This window comes from Leptodactylus fuscus, unplaced genomic scaffold (assembly GCF_031893055.1).
Source record: "Leptodactylus fuscus isolate aLepFus1 unplaced genomic scaffold, aLepFus1.hap2 HAP2_SCAFFOLD_265, whole genome shotgun sequence".
Lineage (NCBI taxonomy): Eukaryota > Metazoa > Chordata > Amphibia > Anura > Leptodactylidae > Leptodactylus > Leptodactylus fuscus.
The window spans coordinates 72,804-89,915 of record NW_027440288.1 but is presented as its reverse complement, the minus strand read 5'-3'; the positions used below and the strand labels follow the sequence as shown (position 1 = coordinate 89,915).

The following is a 17,112-nucleotide window of genomic DNA, read 5'->3' as shown; positions in this document are numbered from 1 at the left end:
TGTGCACCTCTGCTGCCACTTTGGTCCTGGCTGTCCCCCCACTGATATACGTTGATGACTGGTCAGGAATATTCTAGTCTCCCTGACTTGTGGCCTGATAGGAGAGACCAATGGCGTCTGCAGTCTCATAGACAAAGCCATCTCATAAACATAACATAAAACGCATTTGTCTATAGTTTGTTCTCTACAGACCACCGTACAGGCAGTTTTTTTTTTTTTTAAACAACTTTATTGTTACAAGCAAGGATAAGACAATTGATCGTACAGTCAAACTGAAGTCGGCAGCTTGTCCCGGGCCCGCACCGCGGTAACCTCACACCTGTTACGTCACATAGTCCTGGAGATAATTCTGCGCTTCGGAAGAATTTGTGTTCCCCCCATTGGTTGTAATTGCGCAGGCGCAAACGCTTTCTCGGCGCGCGTGTGACGTCACAATGGGTTTGTGGTGATGCCGCTGTTCCCGGCTGTTGTGTTATGACGTAGATTGGCTACAAGGGACGCGTTCACACAGGGTAAGGGGGAGTGCGGCTGTGTGACAGATAACGCATGGCATTAGGCCGCACGTATAATGTGAATGCTGCTCCTTAAAGGGGAGTTTTGCGTTACCGTCTGACATGACACCTATGTACAGAGACCTGCCTGGTATATGGAGTGTGTACAGCCCTTTATTGTGTGACTTGTGAAGCACTTGGCGTCTTCTTCTGACCCGCCATCTTCATCGTATTGCCACGGGTCGCTTCCACTTTGAAGACCAGTGACATCACATGCATTGGTCACATGACCTGTTCATGACAATGAATGGGGTTGGTTTGTAGTACCAAGCACAGCCACTATGAAATGGGGGCGCTATACCTTGTAAGCGGTGAGGAGGCCACAGCGCTAATACACAGCTGTCTCTGGGGTCCTGTATGTGAGACCCCCACTGTCCTAAGGAGACGACATTAATAACCCCCATGTAGGGTCCTGCGGCGGCCACGCTTTCTGGCTCCCCCGCAGCACTTTGCAGCAGTCTAATCCCCTTTCCTCACAGTTTGCACTTGCAGTTGTCTGGTGTGTGACCTCCTGACCCCGCACACCATGTGACCAGATAGGACCTGCAGGGGGCTGACACTGAGCTGCAAATGGAAGTGACTCTTGGAGTGTGCAGGCAGCTCGCTGAGGATCTCGTGAGTGTCGCCTTTTCTCCATCATAGTCAACTATTTCACTGCATGCAAATAAATCATCTCGAGTACTACGGGCGTCCCTGTTGCCTAAATTGCTGTAACCCGCACTGCTCTTATATTGTTCAGGGTCAGGGTGCTCTGCTGAACTCTCCTTGACCCTATTTCCCCCCCCTGTCTTTGCAGAATGGGGAGAACATACAAACTCCTTGCAGCTGTGTCTTTGGCAAGGCTCCAGTGTTACCCTGCCCCCTTCCATCCACCTCTGTAGCTTCCAATGCCCGGGGTGGATCTGCGGGGGCTCTGGGTGTTGGACCTCTACAGATCAGGTCTGTGTCATCAGTATCAAAAATGCTTATGGGACTGAGAAAAGTAACCCTTTAAAAAATAAGAGCGCTTATACCGCCCCCCTCTGATCCCCCACTACCCCTGTTCTAACGGTGCGGGGTCTGAGCGGCGCTCACTCTGTTCTCCCATCTGGTCAGGGCAGGAAACACCTGACTGTACCCCCTTATCCAGCGCCTGGGTCACATGGGTCACCGTCGAGCCCGTGATTGGTTGAGAGACATTCCCAGCAATTTCCTACAAGGTGAAAGAACTGGACCTCGCTGGAACGAGCGCAGGGGAACGGTGCAGGGAAGTATAAAGTGTTTGCAGCCCAGTGCCGGCCATTACTATGGTGCTGGAAAAGCCCTTTAACTCCATAAGAACCTGCAGAGGACGTCTGTCTCAAGAGAAATGGCGTTGTTTGCAACGTGAGGGGGTCAGGAATGAACTCAGGGCCTTGGAGAGGGGGGAACAAACCAAAGGACGCCATATTGGGGCTTCCTGTGAGTTTGGATGAGGCGACCTCTGTAGTTGTCCATCAGTCCGTCACATGACTTGTCTTCTCTGCAGGTTTATTCTGGATTCTGCTCATCTGATGGAACGGCCATAGGTGGACATTGAGTAACTACGTGACTGGAGACATCACAGAGATGGACAGGAATCACGTGACGGGGAAGATCCTGCACCTCACCCTGAAGATCATCTACCTGCTGACTGGAGAGGTGAGGGGTCCCGGGAGGTGGGGGGCGCTAATGTTATTCCGTCTGTTTTGGCTCAAAAAAACGCAACCAAATCTGCAACAAAAAAAGCTGCAACGTGGGGCCTCGGCCTAAAGAGGACCTATAGTGCGACCCCACGATGTGCCGGTACTAATGTTGGGGTTTGTGTCACACAGGACTATGTCCCAATAAAGAGATCTGACGATGATGAAGACATTACCGCTCCTTCACCGTATGAGAGACACAATGACGAGAAGATCCTGGAGCTGACCAATCAGATCATCCAACTCCTGACCGGAGAGGTGAGCGCTGGCGGGAGTGTGAGTGGGCGCTAATCTGGGACAACTCCTACAATGGCGGCTCATCAAATACTATGGTGACATGCCTGACAAATATCATTAATATTACATGGGTGTTCCAGGATTCTGAGTGATGATATGGGGGTCCTGCCCCTGGTACCCCCACCGATCAGCTGGATATAATATATTCATATACACACAGAGATAGATAGATATACTAGCTATAACCCGCGACTTCGTCCGCTGTCCCCTCACCCTTGCGCAAACCACCTTCAGCGCAGCCCGTGGCACCCCATGGCCATTTTGTTGCGGCTGGCGCAGGCCCCTCTCACAGTATCGTGGGCCGAGACCCCACAGCTCCGCTGCTGCACCTCTGGCCCTCCCGTTTCCCCGCACCCCCAGCCCCCTTCCCCCCCCCCCATTAGAGATTACAGTCACCTCCTACATCTACCCCTTCCGCCACCCATTACCCCCGTTACCCCCCCCCTTTGCACATGTGCAATCTGGCCCCCCTCCCCCCACTTACCTTGTGCCCTCTGGTCCCAAACACCCCCCCCCCCCCCCCCCCCCCGGCCCCCTCAGTAACCCCCACCATCTTCCGCAACCCGCCAACCCTTGTACCCACAGCACTCACCAGGCAGATGCTGGGGAGGTGTGTGTCTCGTGGCCGCAGCTTCAGCGAGCATGTGCGGTCCTTCCCGTGCCGTGTGTGTGCCCGGCCGCACAGTTCGTGGGTACGTGCCTTGGTCGGGGCAGGTGCGCTGCTGCATGTTACGCCGACCTGAGGCAATGTGTGGCCAGCCGGCATGTCAGCGGCGTTGGGAAGCATGCGGCCAGCCGCCATGTTGATCAAAGGGTCCCCGCGCACTGACCACACCCACAATTCGGCGCAAACCTATGGGGCCGCTGTGCTGGCTCCCTATCCCGCCCACACACTGCCATGCACCAATAGGAGTGGCGTCTAACTACCTGCGCTGACGTCATGCCCGGGCCGACAGCGGAGCAGGAGACAACTTTTGAGGGTTGCGGTGGCATTTTGGGGTGAGTGAGACACTTTCAAAGTAGCCTATGTATCCTTCCTGGCCAATATGTAGGTGTGTGCAAAATTTCTAGGAAATCCATTCAGCCGTTCGGGTGTGATTGAGGAACAAACATCCAAACTTTCACATTTAGTCGGGATTCCACTTCTGAACACCAAACAATCTGTTGTTCCCTGTTATCAGCCAGTTCAGGCCACAGAGACGCCGAGGTCATAGTTCAATGTGATGTTTTTTGGTGCATTCAGTCATCCAGGACCGGTGACCGCTCAGTAAGAGAATGGCGGAGGATCCGCAGCAGTAAATGGAATATTCTGTGTCTTTCAGGGAGTCCACAGGAAAGATAAACCAACGAGCAATACTGAAGAAGATGCGGACATCTGCGCCGCACCGCAGTGCAAGGAAGAAGACGTCCCCGTGAGCATCAGCGCAGGTAAGACGGCTCAGCGACCTCCAGCTGCCACAACTCCCAGCATGCTCCACTCACTTCTATGTGTAAGACCATGGGAGTTACACAACAGCCGGGGCGCTGTGCTGCCTGACACACAGGAGATTGTCGGACGGTGCCCGGAGAGACGCAAGTCGCCTTCTTTCTATGTTTTGCAGATCAGTCCAGTCAGACAAACCCTCAAGACAACAAGCCGGGTATCCAAGATGGAGCTCAGTGTAAAGAGGAGGAAAGCTCTGCGGAATTAAGTTCAGGTAACTTTGCTGTTTGTTTCTGATAAATTTCCTGACGTCCAAGGTTGGGTCGAGTTCGTGTCACACAGAAGAACCTTATAGGAGGATTCGGGATGAGCTGTCCTAAGGATTGGTCACTGTGTTAGATCTGGGGGGTCGGACACTCGCTATCCCTATTGGTCAGCTGATGTACAGAATGGAGCAGGGAGCGGAGTGTGCTGATCTCTGTAGTGGCCGGGCTGAGTCCCTACGCCTTATCCTACTAATATGTGAGTTTGGATGTTTGTTCCTCAATCACGCAAAAATAGGTGAACGGATTAGCATGAAATTTGCCGCAGACCTAGATATTCACTAGGAAGGAAACATAGGCTACTTTTTAGGTCCCGCACTCACCCGGAATCCCGACCGCGACCAGCGAAAGTGCTCTCCGGCTCCGCTGCAGGACCTGAGATGACGTCACAGGTCTTTCACGGGGGCTCCGATTGCTTGGCTGCAGTCTGGGGGCGGGTTGCAGGGGAAGCCGAGCACTCTGATATATTGGTGGCCTTGCGTGGGCGGCACCACTGAGAAAGTCTCCACCTGAGAAAATGGCGACTGCTCCCGGCTTGGAGCGACGACGCCATGTCGTTCGACAGCATGGAGCCGGCATAGATTGCGGCCGTCTCACCCCACATTCTGCAGACAGCCGCACCAGCACCAGTGACTGTCGGTCGGAACAAACAGGGCTGAAGGACCTGAGCTCGTGTCACCACGTCATGTGCGGGGCTCCAATTGGACCTGCAAATGCGTGGGCGGAGCTATAGACAAGCCGGCTGCACACTCACAGGAAGAAAATGCCGGCATCCGAGAGCCGCACCTGCCGGCATCGCTGGAGTCCGGCGCGTGACGTGGAGCGGTGAGTCCGCTGGGGCCCCGGGGGTTGGAAGGTGTACAGGGAACTGTGCCGCACTCCCACAGATTGCCGTCTACTTCTGCCGCGCACCGTGCATGGCCGCAGCAGCTACGCTGCACGGTCTGCCAACCCCATGCACCCCTGTAACCTCAGCGCACGGGGAGCCCGGGGTGGAGCCGGGGTCACAGGTGCGAGTGGGAGGGTACTTAGAGATGGCAAAAATGGGGCACAGGGTGGGGGGGGGGAAAGGGGGCACGGGGTGAGGTAGGAAGGGGGACCAGGGTAATGGGTTGGGGAGGGAGAACGGAGCAAGAGAATGTTGAAGCGGATAAGGAAAAAAGTGGGGGGCAAAGGGAGAAAGGAAGGGAAGGGGGCCAGCGGGGCGCAAGGTGGGTGTCCATGGGCGCACTGGGGTTGGAAGGGCCCACTGCGGCCACAAGGCAAAGGCGTGGCGGAGGGCCCAGGCGGCACTGCAGGTGGGGCACGCAGGGGGTGGGGGGGTAATGATAGTCTCCTATATATGTGAATGGAGCTGATCTGCAGACCTGGTCTCACGGTCGGCTTCCTGCTCCATTCTCTGTGAATCCATCTGCTGATCAGTATGGGGGCGAGTGTTGCACCAATCTAATAGTGATGATTTATTCTTAGGATAATATTTTTAGTCCAGAAAACTCAGTTGGGTTCCTTCCAAACATGGCTGCACAGGCCAGGATGGACAGAAGTCACCGCTACACTGGCCTTAGAGGGTCGTCTGGTCCCTGTCCCTCGGCCTTAGTTTATCAGCTGTCTTCTTATGTTTCCTATAAAACTTCTTGTGCGTTTTTCCACAAAGGTAAATCGAAGCTCAGTCGTTTGCACCAAAGCGGTCAAGGACCAATGGTGGAAACGCGAAACATGGCTGATCTCCCAGGCGGGCGCGGAGTGGATCCCACTGACACCATGGTAAATGAATATTGTGTCGGTCATGTTTTGAGTATGACATTAAGCAATCCCTACAATCCCTACTAGTGTCAGTGCAGGGGCTGCGGCGGGGCCGGGGGGGGGGGGGGGGGGGGGTCAGGGACCGGTCAGACATTACTGGCCTATCTTGTACAGAGTCGTATGAATTGTATTTTCTTTCCAATCTAGGACACCCGCCTGAATATCGTGGTAGTGGACGCTGGTGATGGCGAGCTGCGGTTTAAGGAAGAGGAGGAGGAGATTCCTATCGGTCCTCGACCAGGTGAGGGCGACACGAGGGCTGCGAATACAGGTCTGCACATGCTCAGGACGTAGGTGCGGGGGACTGGGGGAGAGTTTGGTCTGTATTGTCGATTCTGGTATTTTCGTTAATATAAAAGTGTGTATACACCAAAGTATCCTAAAGGATGTGACCACTGTGCAGAGGTGCAGGTACCCCAGAGACATGGCGTGGATCCCATAGGTTGTAGAGGATACAGCACATATACCCAGGGACAAGTCACATAAAAGCTGTTGGAGCGCTCCCCTTCATGGTGTGGCCAAGTCGTGGTATTGCACTTTGATTATTGCTTGCTTAGGTTTTGAGTGACGGCTGGCTGCTGCGATCCTGCGCTGTCCAACTCGCAGCAAAAAAAAAATTGAAGCAGAGCTTTGGTTTTCCACAAATGGTTTTCTTGCTGCCCCTACGAGGGGCTGATCTGCCTGGGCGCAGGGCAGGACACTTATGGCTGTGTTATGTCTTACAGATAGTTCTATGGACACATTACGGAAACCCTCTCGGCCTCTTCATTCAAAGGAATATCTAGAAGAGGACGATGAGAGCGATGACTCTGAGACGGAGGAGGATGAGGTGAGTAGTGTGTGTGGTTGTCATACAGTCTGTAGGCTGGAAAGATGGCCGCCTGACTGCAGGACCGGACCACAGCAGTATAAGTGTATTGTGTTCCCCAGGTCATTGTATAGGAGCTCACTGGGTGACCCCAATGGGGGAGTGGCCTCATCTCTATGTCCTATACAATACAGCACATATATCATCCATAGAGGTTCAGCTTTATAAACTCGGAGAAGATTTATTAGTAGGTTTTATACATGAAATTCCATAAATCAAGTCAGACTGTGAATTCTTTCTGTATAGAGATGAGCGAGCAGGTATTCGAAATGGTCGTATTCGATCGAATACTACTCGCTATTCGCCATAAATATTCGATTCAGAACCAGCATTGATTGGCCGAATGCTATACAGTGTATACAGCGCTGGTTCTGCAGCAGGCTCGTCCTTGCTAGTCAGGAGAGCTGGCAGCTTGCTGTTACGAGGGAGCTTACTTTTACTCATAGGAATGCATTGACCAGCGTTGATTGGCCAGCGTACAGCACTCAGCCAATCAACGCTGGTTCTGCCGGAGGCTGGTCTGTGAGGAGGCGGAGTTTAAGATCGGACCACAGCAGTCTCCATAGTGGTCCGATTTTAGACTCCACCTCCTCACACACGAGTCTCCGGCAGGACCAGTGTTGATTTGCCGCCGGTTGTCCTTTCTAGATGGGAGAGCTGGCAGTTTGCTGTTATGAGGGAGCTTACTTTTTCTCATAGGAATTAATTGAGCAGTGTTGATTGGCCAGTGCATAGCATTTGGCCAATCACTGCTGGTTCTGCAGCAGACTCGTCTTTGCTAGTCGGGAGAGCTGGCAGCTTGCTGTTATGAGGGAGCTTACTTTTTATCAGCGCAACTGCAAGCGCTGTGCATTTAAAGCGCACGGACCCCATACACTATAATAACTGCACAGCGCTCCTCCTAAACACTCTGCTCCTGCTACTCGTGGACTTGGTGACTCTCCTTTAGTGGTTTCCCCTGAAATGAGCATTTTTCCCCATAGACTATAATGGAATTCGATATTCGATTGAGTAGTCGGATGTTGAGGCTCTACTCGAAACGAATCTCGAATCTGAAATATTTCCCTGTTCGCTCCTCTCTCTTCCTGCACCGTCTTCTTAGATCTTTGTGTCTTATAGGATGACGGCATCGCCGGCCTGAACATAATTGTTAAGTCGGAGGAAACGGAGACCCGGGTCAAGATTAAGAGAGAAGAGCTGGCTGCAGACCCCGGCCCCGGTGCGTACACGTCTGGCGTCATGTCATGGTCAGGCTGCTGTCGCTCTATCCTGTAGTCCGTTGTTTCCAACCTTCTCAGACTCCGGCGACCCCTGGAAAAAATAATTAAATCTTTTCTACAAAAATACATAAAAACGACCCTTCTGATGAGTCTTTTCTATGTGAATCCGTCCTATACTATCCCGCACATACACACATTCACCTCCTCCTATTCCCAAGCTCCGTTAGTGGCCCCACATAGTATCAGGTTCCCCAGTGGCCCCCAGACAAGTATTAATACCCTCAGTGGTAGTTGTGCTACATATATATATATATATATATATATATATATATATATATATATATATTAACCCCTTACTTCCCTCTTCTCGGCCCCCGGTGCTCTGTGATCCTCTGGAGGCCGCGAGTCTCCACCAGACATCACCAGCTGATGCCAGAGTAATAGAGCAGGAAGATAAAGCTCCGCTGCTCCCTTCTATTCCACGACATCAGCTTAGGAGGCCCATATAGTTAATAGGAGGCGAGCAGCCATTCCCCCGCCGGATTGTTGCGGCATTCCGATTGGGAATTGCTGATGTAGAGTCTGGCAGGCAGAAGTCATTGTAGGAGGACCTTAGTATTACCGACCAGGGTACAAGGACACAGCCGGCCCACGCTGGAGTCTTATAGACAAGTCTCAGCCACACAAGACCACGTCTCTCCCTTCAGGGCAAAGGGTTGGACATGTGGAAATGCAACGTGTCCGATCCGTTCACAGCAGCAGCTCATACATATGGACGCCCAACATCAGATATTAACAGGATGGTGGACTGTACCATTATCTTATTGGTTCTTTTATTTTTCCATTTTACAGGTAGTAACAAAACCTGCCTGGAACGTGGAACAGCCCGACACGTGACTGCAACGTCCGCCGCTGGCCAGAAACTCCACGCCATCGACCGTAGACTGGTGACCGCCGAAAAGCCCTTCTTCTGTGCCGACTGCGGCGGCTTCTTCAAGCACAAGTCCAGTCTGGTCCTGCACCGCCGAATCCACTCCGGAGAGAAACCCTTCTCGTGTTCGCAGTGTGGGAAAGAGTTTATACAGAAGGCGAATTACATCCGACACCAGAGACTCCACACGGGCGAGAAGCCGTATAAATGTACTGAGTGCGGCAAGCTGTACGCCCAGAAACAAAGTCTCATCATGCACCAGAAGTTCCACGCCGAAAACGAACCTTTCTCCTGCCCCGAGTGCGGGGAAAACTTTATTCGCCAGTCCCATCTGGTCAACCATAGGAAAACCCACAAAGGTCTGAAACGCTACTCGTGTCCGGACTGCGGAGACTTCTTCATGTTGAGATCCAGCCTGGTCATTCACCAGCGGGTGCACAGCGCCGAAAAGCCCGTGCAGATGTTATAATCTCCCGGGACATTAAGGAATCCATACTGTGCCCTGCCCTATGTATGGTAATGGGGGTTATTATACAAGACGCGCCATTCCCACAACACAAACCAAATGCTTAGGGGGTTGGGAAGAGGCCCCATAGACTAGATGGTAAAGCGGTGCCAGGGTGTCCATTGCTCTGATCTGTTGGAGGAGCAGAACAACGGACATAGCGGAGACATGCAGAGCCTCATGGACTCCATGCAGTGTATTGGGGTCCGTCAGGGGTCTGTGACTGACAGTGCTGGATGAAATAGTCGTGCGTCTGGCGACTTTGGTCGGACGCTTGCTACAGAGTCTACGAGACGCACCGGGCGCAGTGCTCCTATGTGCTCACTAATCTTTGCACCCTTTACTTCAGGCACTTTGCAGACGGCGAGGCTGACGTGGCGACACGGGCTGTGACTCCTTTACCGATGTCAGTCATTGGAGTCACGTTGCAATGTCGGGAATATTGTGACTGCGACGTCAGAGAAAATGAGCAGCGTCTGATGGAAGTCTTGGAAGTTGCAGATGTGGCCCCCGGCTTAAAGGGGATGCCCAAGATGTAGGATTTTATGGCCTTACCTTAGGTCAGTCTGTGGGGGCCGGTGGCCTTGGTCTCTGTGCCCTGTATAGTGCCCCGATCCCGCAGCTCCGCACTATACCCGGACTGGAACTTTCTGCTTTCGGCCTCGTTTTGTGTGTAGTACGGGGGAGGGGCTCAAACAACCCCCCCCCCCCTCCCCAGTGAGGACTGAGGACACTTCTCCCTCCGCTCCTCATCTCCTCCAGGCACTGTCATAGGGAACCTGCATATGAAGCTCCACATCAGTGGCCGCCATTCTCTACTATTGATACGATGTCGTCCGGTTTGTACTTACACGTGTCCGCACAGCGGAGGGAACGTCTCAGACTCCTCCGTCCTCCATACTGGCCCCGCAAGTAATCTGCAGCATCACCATGGCCCCAAATAACCTGTCACTACCCCAGGCAGCTCCTAGGCCCTCCCTGAATAGAAGGAGGTGCAGTTTTATAGCAGTGTTCACATTGTGCGTGTTTAGTCTTTTAGATTAGCCTGGGTCAGACGAGATCTCCTCCTGTTAGAGGATTCCTGTATACTGGGGGAGTGCGGGGGCTTGTATCATGTCACACCATTGTCATTAAAAGATTTCTGCACTTTCTATCTGTTTTGTATAGTTTTGGGGTAGAGACACAGCACCATGGGGGGGGGGGGGACACAGCACCATGGGGGGGACACTGCACCATGGGGGGGACACTGCACCAAGGGTGGGAACACAGCACCACGGGGGGGACACTGCACCAAGGGGGACACAGCACCACGGGGGGGACACTGCACCAAGGGTGGGAACACAGCACCAAGGGGGACACAGCACCATGGGGGGGACACTGCACCAAGGGGGACACAGCACCATGGGGGGGACATTGCACCAAGGGTGGGAACACAGCACCAAGGGGGACACAGCACCATGGGGGGGACACTGCACCAAGGGGGGGACACTGCACCAAGGGGGACACAGCACCACGGGGGGGACACTGCACCAAGGGGGACACAGCACCACGGAGGGGACACTGCACCAAGGGGGACACAGCACCAAGGGGGGGACATTGCACCAAGGGGGACACTGCACCATGGGGGACACTGCATCATGGGGGACACAGCACCACGGGGGGGGACACTGCACCAAGGGGGACACAGCACCATGGGGGGGACACTGCACCAAGGGGGGGGACACTGCACCAAGGGGGACACAGCACCACGGGGGGGACACTGCACCAAGGGGGACACAGCACCACGGAGGGGACACTGCACCAAGGGAGACACTGCACCATGGGGGGGACATTGCACCAAGGGTGGGAACACAGCACCACGGGGGGGACACTGCACCAAGGGGGACACAGCACCATGGGGGGGACACTGCACCAAGGGGGACACAGCACCATGGGGGGGACATTGCACCAAGGAGGACACTGCACCAAGGAGGACACTGCACCAAGGGGGACACAGCACCATGGAGGACACTGCACCAAGGAGGACACTGCACCAAGGAGGACACTGCACCATGGGGGGGACACTGCACCAAGGGGGGGACATTGCACCAAGGGGGACACAGCACCATGGGGGGGGGGGACACTTCACCAAGGGGGACACAGCACCATGGGGGGGACACTGCACCAAGGGGGACACAGCACCATGGGGGGGGGGGACACTGCACCAAGGGGGACACAGCACCATGGGGGGGACACAGCACCATGGGGGGGACATTGCACCAAGGGGGACACAGCACCACGGGGGGGACACTGCACCAAGGGGGACACAGCACCACGGGGGGGACACAGCACCAAGGGGGACACAGCACCACGGGGGGGGACACTGCACCAAGGGGGACACAGCACCATGGGGGGGACACTGCACCAAGGGGGACACAGCACCATGGGGGGGACATTGCACCAAGGGGGACACTGCACCAAGGGGGACACTGCACCAAGGGGGACACAGCACCACGGGGGGGACACTGCACCAAGGGGGACACAGCACCACGGAGGGGACACTGCACCAAGGGGGACACAGCACCAAGGGGGACACTGCACCATGGGGGGGACACAGCACCACGGGGGGGACACTGCACCAAGGGTGGGAACACAGCACCAAGGGTGGGAACACAGCACCACGGGGGGGACACTGCACCAAGGGGGACACAGCACCATGGCGGGGACACTGCACCAAGGGGGACACAGCACCATGGGGGGGACATTGCACCAAGGGGGACACTGCACCAAGGGGGACACAGCACCAAGGGGGACACTGCACCAAGGGGGACACAGCACCAAGGGGGGGGGACACTGCACCAAGGGGGGGACATTGCACCAAGGAGGACACTGCACCAAGGAGGACACTGCACCAAGGGGGACACAGCACCATGGGGGGGACACTGCACCAAGGGGGACACAGCACCAAGGGGGGGACATTGCACCAAGGGGGACACAGCACCATGGGGGACACAGCACCATGGGGGGGACACAGCACCATGGGGGGGACACTGCACCAAGGGGGACACAGCACCATGGGGGGGGGACACTGCACCAAGGGGGACACAGCACCATGGGGGGGACACAGCACCATGGGGGGGGACATTGCACCAAGGGGGACACTGCACCAAGGGGGACACAGCACCATGGGGGGGACACAGCACCATGGGGGGGACACTGCACCAAGGGGGACACAGCACCAAGGGGGACACAGCACCACGGGGGGGACACTGCACCAAGGGGGACACAGCACCATGGGGGGGACACTGCACCAAGGGGGGACACAGCACCAAGGGGGACACAGCACCAAGGGGGGGGGGACACTGCACCAAGGGGGGGACATTGCACCAAGGGGGACACTGCACCAAGGGGGACACAGCACCAAGGGGGGGGGGACACTGCACCAAGGGGGGGACATTGCACCAAGGAGGACACTGCACCAAGGAGGACACTGCACCAAGGGGGACACAGCACCATGGGGGGGACACTGCACCAAGGGGGACACAGCACCATGGGGGGGGGACACTGCACCAAGGGGGACACAGCACCATGGGGGGGGACACAGCACCATGGGGGGGACACAGCGCCACGGGGGAGACACTGCACCAAGGGGGACACAGCACCAAGGGGGGGACATTGCACCAAGGAGGACACAGCACCAAGGGGGACACTGCACCAAGGGGGACACAGCACCAAGGGGGGGGGGACACTGCACCAAGGGGGGGACATTGCACCAAGGAGGACACTGCACCAAGGAGGACACTGCACCAAGGGGGACACAGCACCATGGGGGGGGGACACGGCACCAAGGGGGACACAGCACCATGGGGGGGACACTGCACCAAGGGGGGGGACACTGCACCAAGGGGGGGACACAGCACCAAGGGGGACACAGCACCATGGGGGGGACACTGCACCAAGGGGGGGACACAGCACCAAGGGGGGGACACAGCACCAAGGGGGACACAGCACCATGGGGGGGACACTGCACCAAGGGGGGGGACACTGCACCAAGGGGGGGGACACTGCACCAAGGGGGGGGGACACTGCACCAAGGGGGACACTGCACCAAGGGGGACACAGCACCAAGGGGGGGACATTGCACCAAGGGGGACACTGCACCAAGGGGGGGACACGGCACCAAGGGGGACACAGCACCATGGGGGGGGACACGGCACCAAGGGGGACACAGCACCATGGGGGGGGACACAGCACCATGGGGGGGGGACACAGCACCATGGGGGGGGACACAGCACCAAGGGGGGGGACACTGCACCAAGGGGAGGGACACTGCACCAAGGGGGGGGACACTGCACCAAGGGGGGGGGACACTGCACCAAGGGGGACACAGCACCATGGGGGACACTGCACCATGGGGGACACTGCACCAAGGGGGACACTGCACCATGGGGGGGGACACTGCACCAAGGGGGACACAGCACCAAGGGGGGGGGACACTGCACCAAGGGGGGGACACTGCACCAAGGGGGGGGACACAGCACCAAGGGGGGGGGGGACACTGCACCAAGGGGGACACAGCACCAAGGGGGGGACATTGCACCAAGGGGGGGGACACTGCACCATGGGGGACACAGCACCAAGGGGGGGGGGGGACACTGCACCATGGGGGTAGTCTGACTCTGCAATCCCTTCCACATGGGACTGTTAACCCGACTCATTCATAACATACAATCTGTAGGCTGGAAAGATGGCCGCCTGACTGCAGGACCGGACCACAGCAGTATAAGTGTATTGTGTTCCCCAGGTCATTGTATAGGAGCTCACTGGGTGACCCCAATGGGGGAGTGGCCTCATCTCTATGTCCTATACATTACAGCACATATATCATCCATAGAGGTTCAGCTTTATAAACTCGGAGAAGATTTATTAGTAGGTTTTATACATGGAAGACATGAAGCAGAGATTGGGATTTCTTCCTGCACCGTCTTCTTAGATCTTTGTGTCTTATAGGATGACGGCATCGCCGGAAGAAACGGAGACCCCTGTCCTAGATCAAGAGAGAAGAGCTGGCTGCAGACCCCGGCCCCGGTGCGTACACGTCTGGCGTCATGTCATGGTCAGGCTGCTGTCGCTCTCTCCTGTAGGCCGCTGTTTCCAGCCTTCTCAGACTCCGGCGACCCCTGGAATATATAATTAAATAAATCTTTTCTACCAAAAATAGGTTTTACCAAAAGACAAAAAAAAACAAACTACACTCAGGGCTCGTTCACACCTGCGCCCCGGTCTCTGTAATGCAGTTTCTGTTTCCTACATGAAACAGGACAGACGGAAACCTGCAGGCGATTCAATGGGTTTGGAAAGTGTCCGGCCGGAGCGCCTGTGAGCATTGTGTGCTCTCCGCACCGAAACCATTTTCTTTTTAACTGGACACAAAGTAGGATGAGCCGGAGCCGCCTACCTCGAGCCCAGTCGCTTCCCCCCCCAAGGCCCAGGGATGAGCCAGAGCCGCCTACCTCGAGCCCCGTCGCTTCCGGCCCAGAGAGGAGTCAGAGCCACCTACCTCGGGCCCCGTCGCTTTCCCCCCCCAGGCCCAGGGACAACCCGGAGCCCCCTACCTCGGTCCCCGTTGCTTCTCCCGGGCCCAGAGACGAGCCAGAGCCCCCTACTTCGAGCCCCATTGCTCCCCCCCCCCCCGGCCCAGGGATGAGCCGGAGCCCCCTATCTCGGGCCTCATCGCTTCCCCCCAAGCCCAGGGACAAGCCGGAGCCCCCCTACCTCGGGCCCCCGTTGCTTCCCCCCAAGCCCAGGGACAAGCCGGAGCCCCATACCTTGAGCCCCATTGCTTTTCCTCCAGGCCCAGGGACAAGCCGGAGCCGCCTACATCGGGCCCCGTCGCTTCCCCCTCGGGCCCAGGGGGCTCCGTTTCAGAGATGAGCCGAAGTCTCCTATCTCGGGCCCCGTCGCTTCCCCCTGGGCCCAGGGATAAGCCAGAGCCCCCTACCTCGGGCCCCGTTGCTTCTCCCCGGGCCCAGGGATAAGCCTGGGGCCCCTACCTTGAGCCCCATTGCTTTTCCCCCAGGCCCACGGACAAGCCCGAGCCGCCTACATCGGGCCCCGTCGCTTCCCCCTCGGGCCCAGGGGGCTTCGGTTCAGGGACGAGCCAGAACCCCCTATCTCGGGCCCCGTCGTTTCCCCCCCGGGCCCAGGAACAAGCCGGAGCCTCCTACCTCAGGCCCCGTTGCTTCCCCCCCCAGGCCCAGGGACAAGCCGGAGCCCCTATCTTGAGCCCCATTGCTTTTCCCCCAGGCCCAGGGATAAGCCGGAGCCGCCTACATCGGGCCCCCATCGCTTACCCCCCAGGCCCAGGGGGCTCAGGTTCAGGGATGAGCCGGAGCCCCCTATCTCGGGCCTCATCGCTTCCCCCCCGGGCCCAGGGACGAGCCGGAGCCCCCTACCTCGGGCCCCGTTGCTTCCCCCCGGGCCCAGAGATGAGCCAGAGCCCCCTACTTCGAGCCCCATTGCTCCCCCCCCCCCCGGCCCAGGGATGAGCCGGAGCCCCCTATCTCGGGCCTCATCGCTTCCCCCCAAGCCCAGGGACAAGCCGGAGCCCCCTACCTCGGGCCCCGTTGCTTCCCCCCAAGCCCAGGGATGAGCCGGAGCCCCCTACCTCGGGCCACGTCACTCCCCCCCCCAGGCCCAGGGACAACCCGGAGCCCCCTACCTCGGGCCCCGTTGCTTCCCCCCGGGTCCAGAGATGAGCCAGAGCCCCCTACTTCGAGCCCCATTGCTTCCCCCCCCAGCCCAGGGACAAGCTGGAGCCGCCTACCTTGGCCCCATCGCTTCCCCCCCGGGCGCAGGGACAAGCCGGAGCCACCTACATCGGACCCCGTCGCTTCCCACTCGGGCCCAGGGGGCTCCGGTTCAGGGACGAGCCGGAGCCCCCTATCTCGGGCCCCGTCGCTTCCCCCCCCCGGGCCCAGGGACAAGCCGGAGCCCCCTACCTCGGGCCCCGTTGCTTCCCCCCAAGCCCAGGGACAAGCCGGAGCCCCATACCTTGAGCCCCATTGCTTTTCCCTCAGGCCCAGGGACAAGCCAGAGCCGCCTACATCGGGCCCCGTCGCTTCCCCCTTGGGCCCAGGGGACTCCGGTTCAGAGATGAGCTGAAGTCTCCTATCTCGGGCCCCGTCGCTTCCCCCTGGGCCCAGGGATAAGCCAGAGCCCCCTACCTCGGGCCCCGTTGCTTCTCCCCGGGTCCAGAGATGAGCCAGAGCCCCCTACTTCGAGCCCCATTGCTTCCCCCCCCGGCCCAGGGACAAGCCGGAGCCACCTACCTTGGCCCCATCGCTTCCCCCCCGGACGCAGGGACAAGCCGGAGCCACCTACATCGGACCCCGTCGCTTCCCACTCGGGCCCGGGGGGCTCCGGTTCAGGGATGAGCCGGAGCCCCCTATCTCGGGCCTCATCGCTTCCCCCCGGGCCCAGGGACGAGCCGGAGCCACCTACCTCGGGCCC

At 57.6% G+C, this 17,112-nt stretch overlaps 1 protein-coding gene across 1 annotated transcript; it reads left to right on the top strand.

Annotated features, from left to right (window-relative positions):
* The first annotated feature begins 391 nt into the window (after window positions 1-391).
* On the top strand, window positions 392-10,736 carry LOC142187869 (uncharacterized). The gene is made up of 10 exons (XM_075261677.1): window positions 392-512; window positions 2,059-2,210; window positions 2,384-2,509; window positions 3,871-3,976; window positions 4,150-4,245; window positions 5,949-6,058; window positions 6,245-6,338; window positions 6,823-6,926; window positions 8,085-8,184; window positions 9,038-10,736. Exons 2-10 carry the CDS (start codon window positions 2,139-2,141, stop codon window positions 9,583-9,585), a joined length of 1,356 nt encoding a protein of 451 aa, XP_075117778.1. The 5' UTR covers window positions 392-512; window positions 2,059-2,138; the 3' UTR covers window positions 9,586-10,736.
* Window positions 10,737-17,112: the final 6,376 nt, after the last annotated feature.

Excerpts from the sequence above, each read along its gene's own strand:
- LOC142187869 (XM_075261677.1), top strand. The coding sequence starts at position 2,139 with ATGGACAGGAATCACGTGACGGGGAAGATCCTGCACCTCACCCTGAAG. Across the intron at positions 3,977-4,149 it reads CCCCGTGAGCATCAGCGCAG|ATCAGTCCAGTCAGACAAAC; the intron begins GTAAGACGGCTC and ends TATGTTTTGCAG. Across the intron at positions 8,185-9,037 it reads GGCTGCAGACCCCGGCCCCG|GTAGTAACAAAACCTGCCTG; the intron begins GTGCGTACACGT and ends TCCATTTTACAG.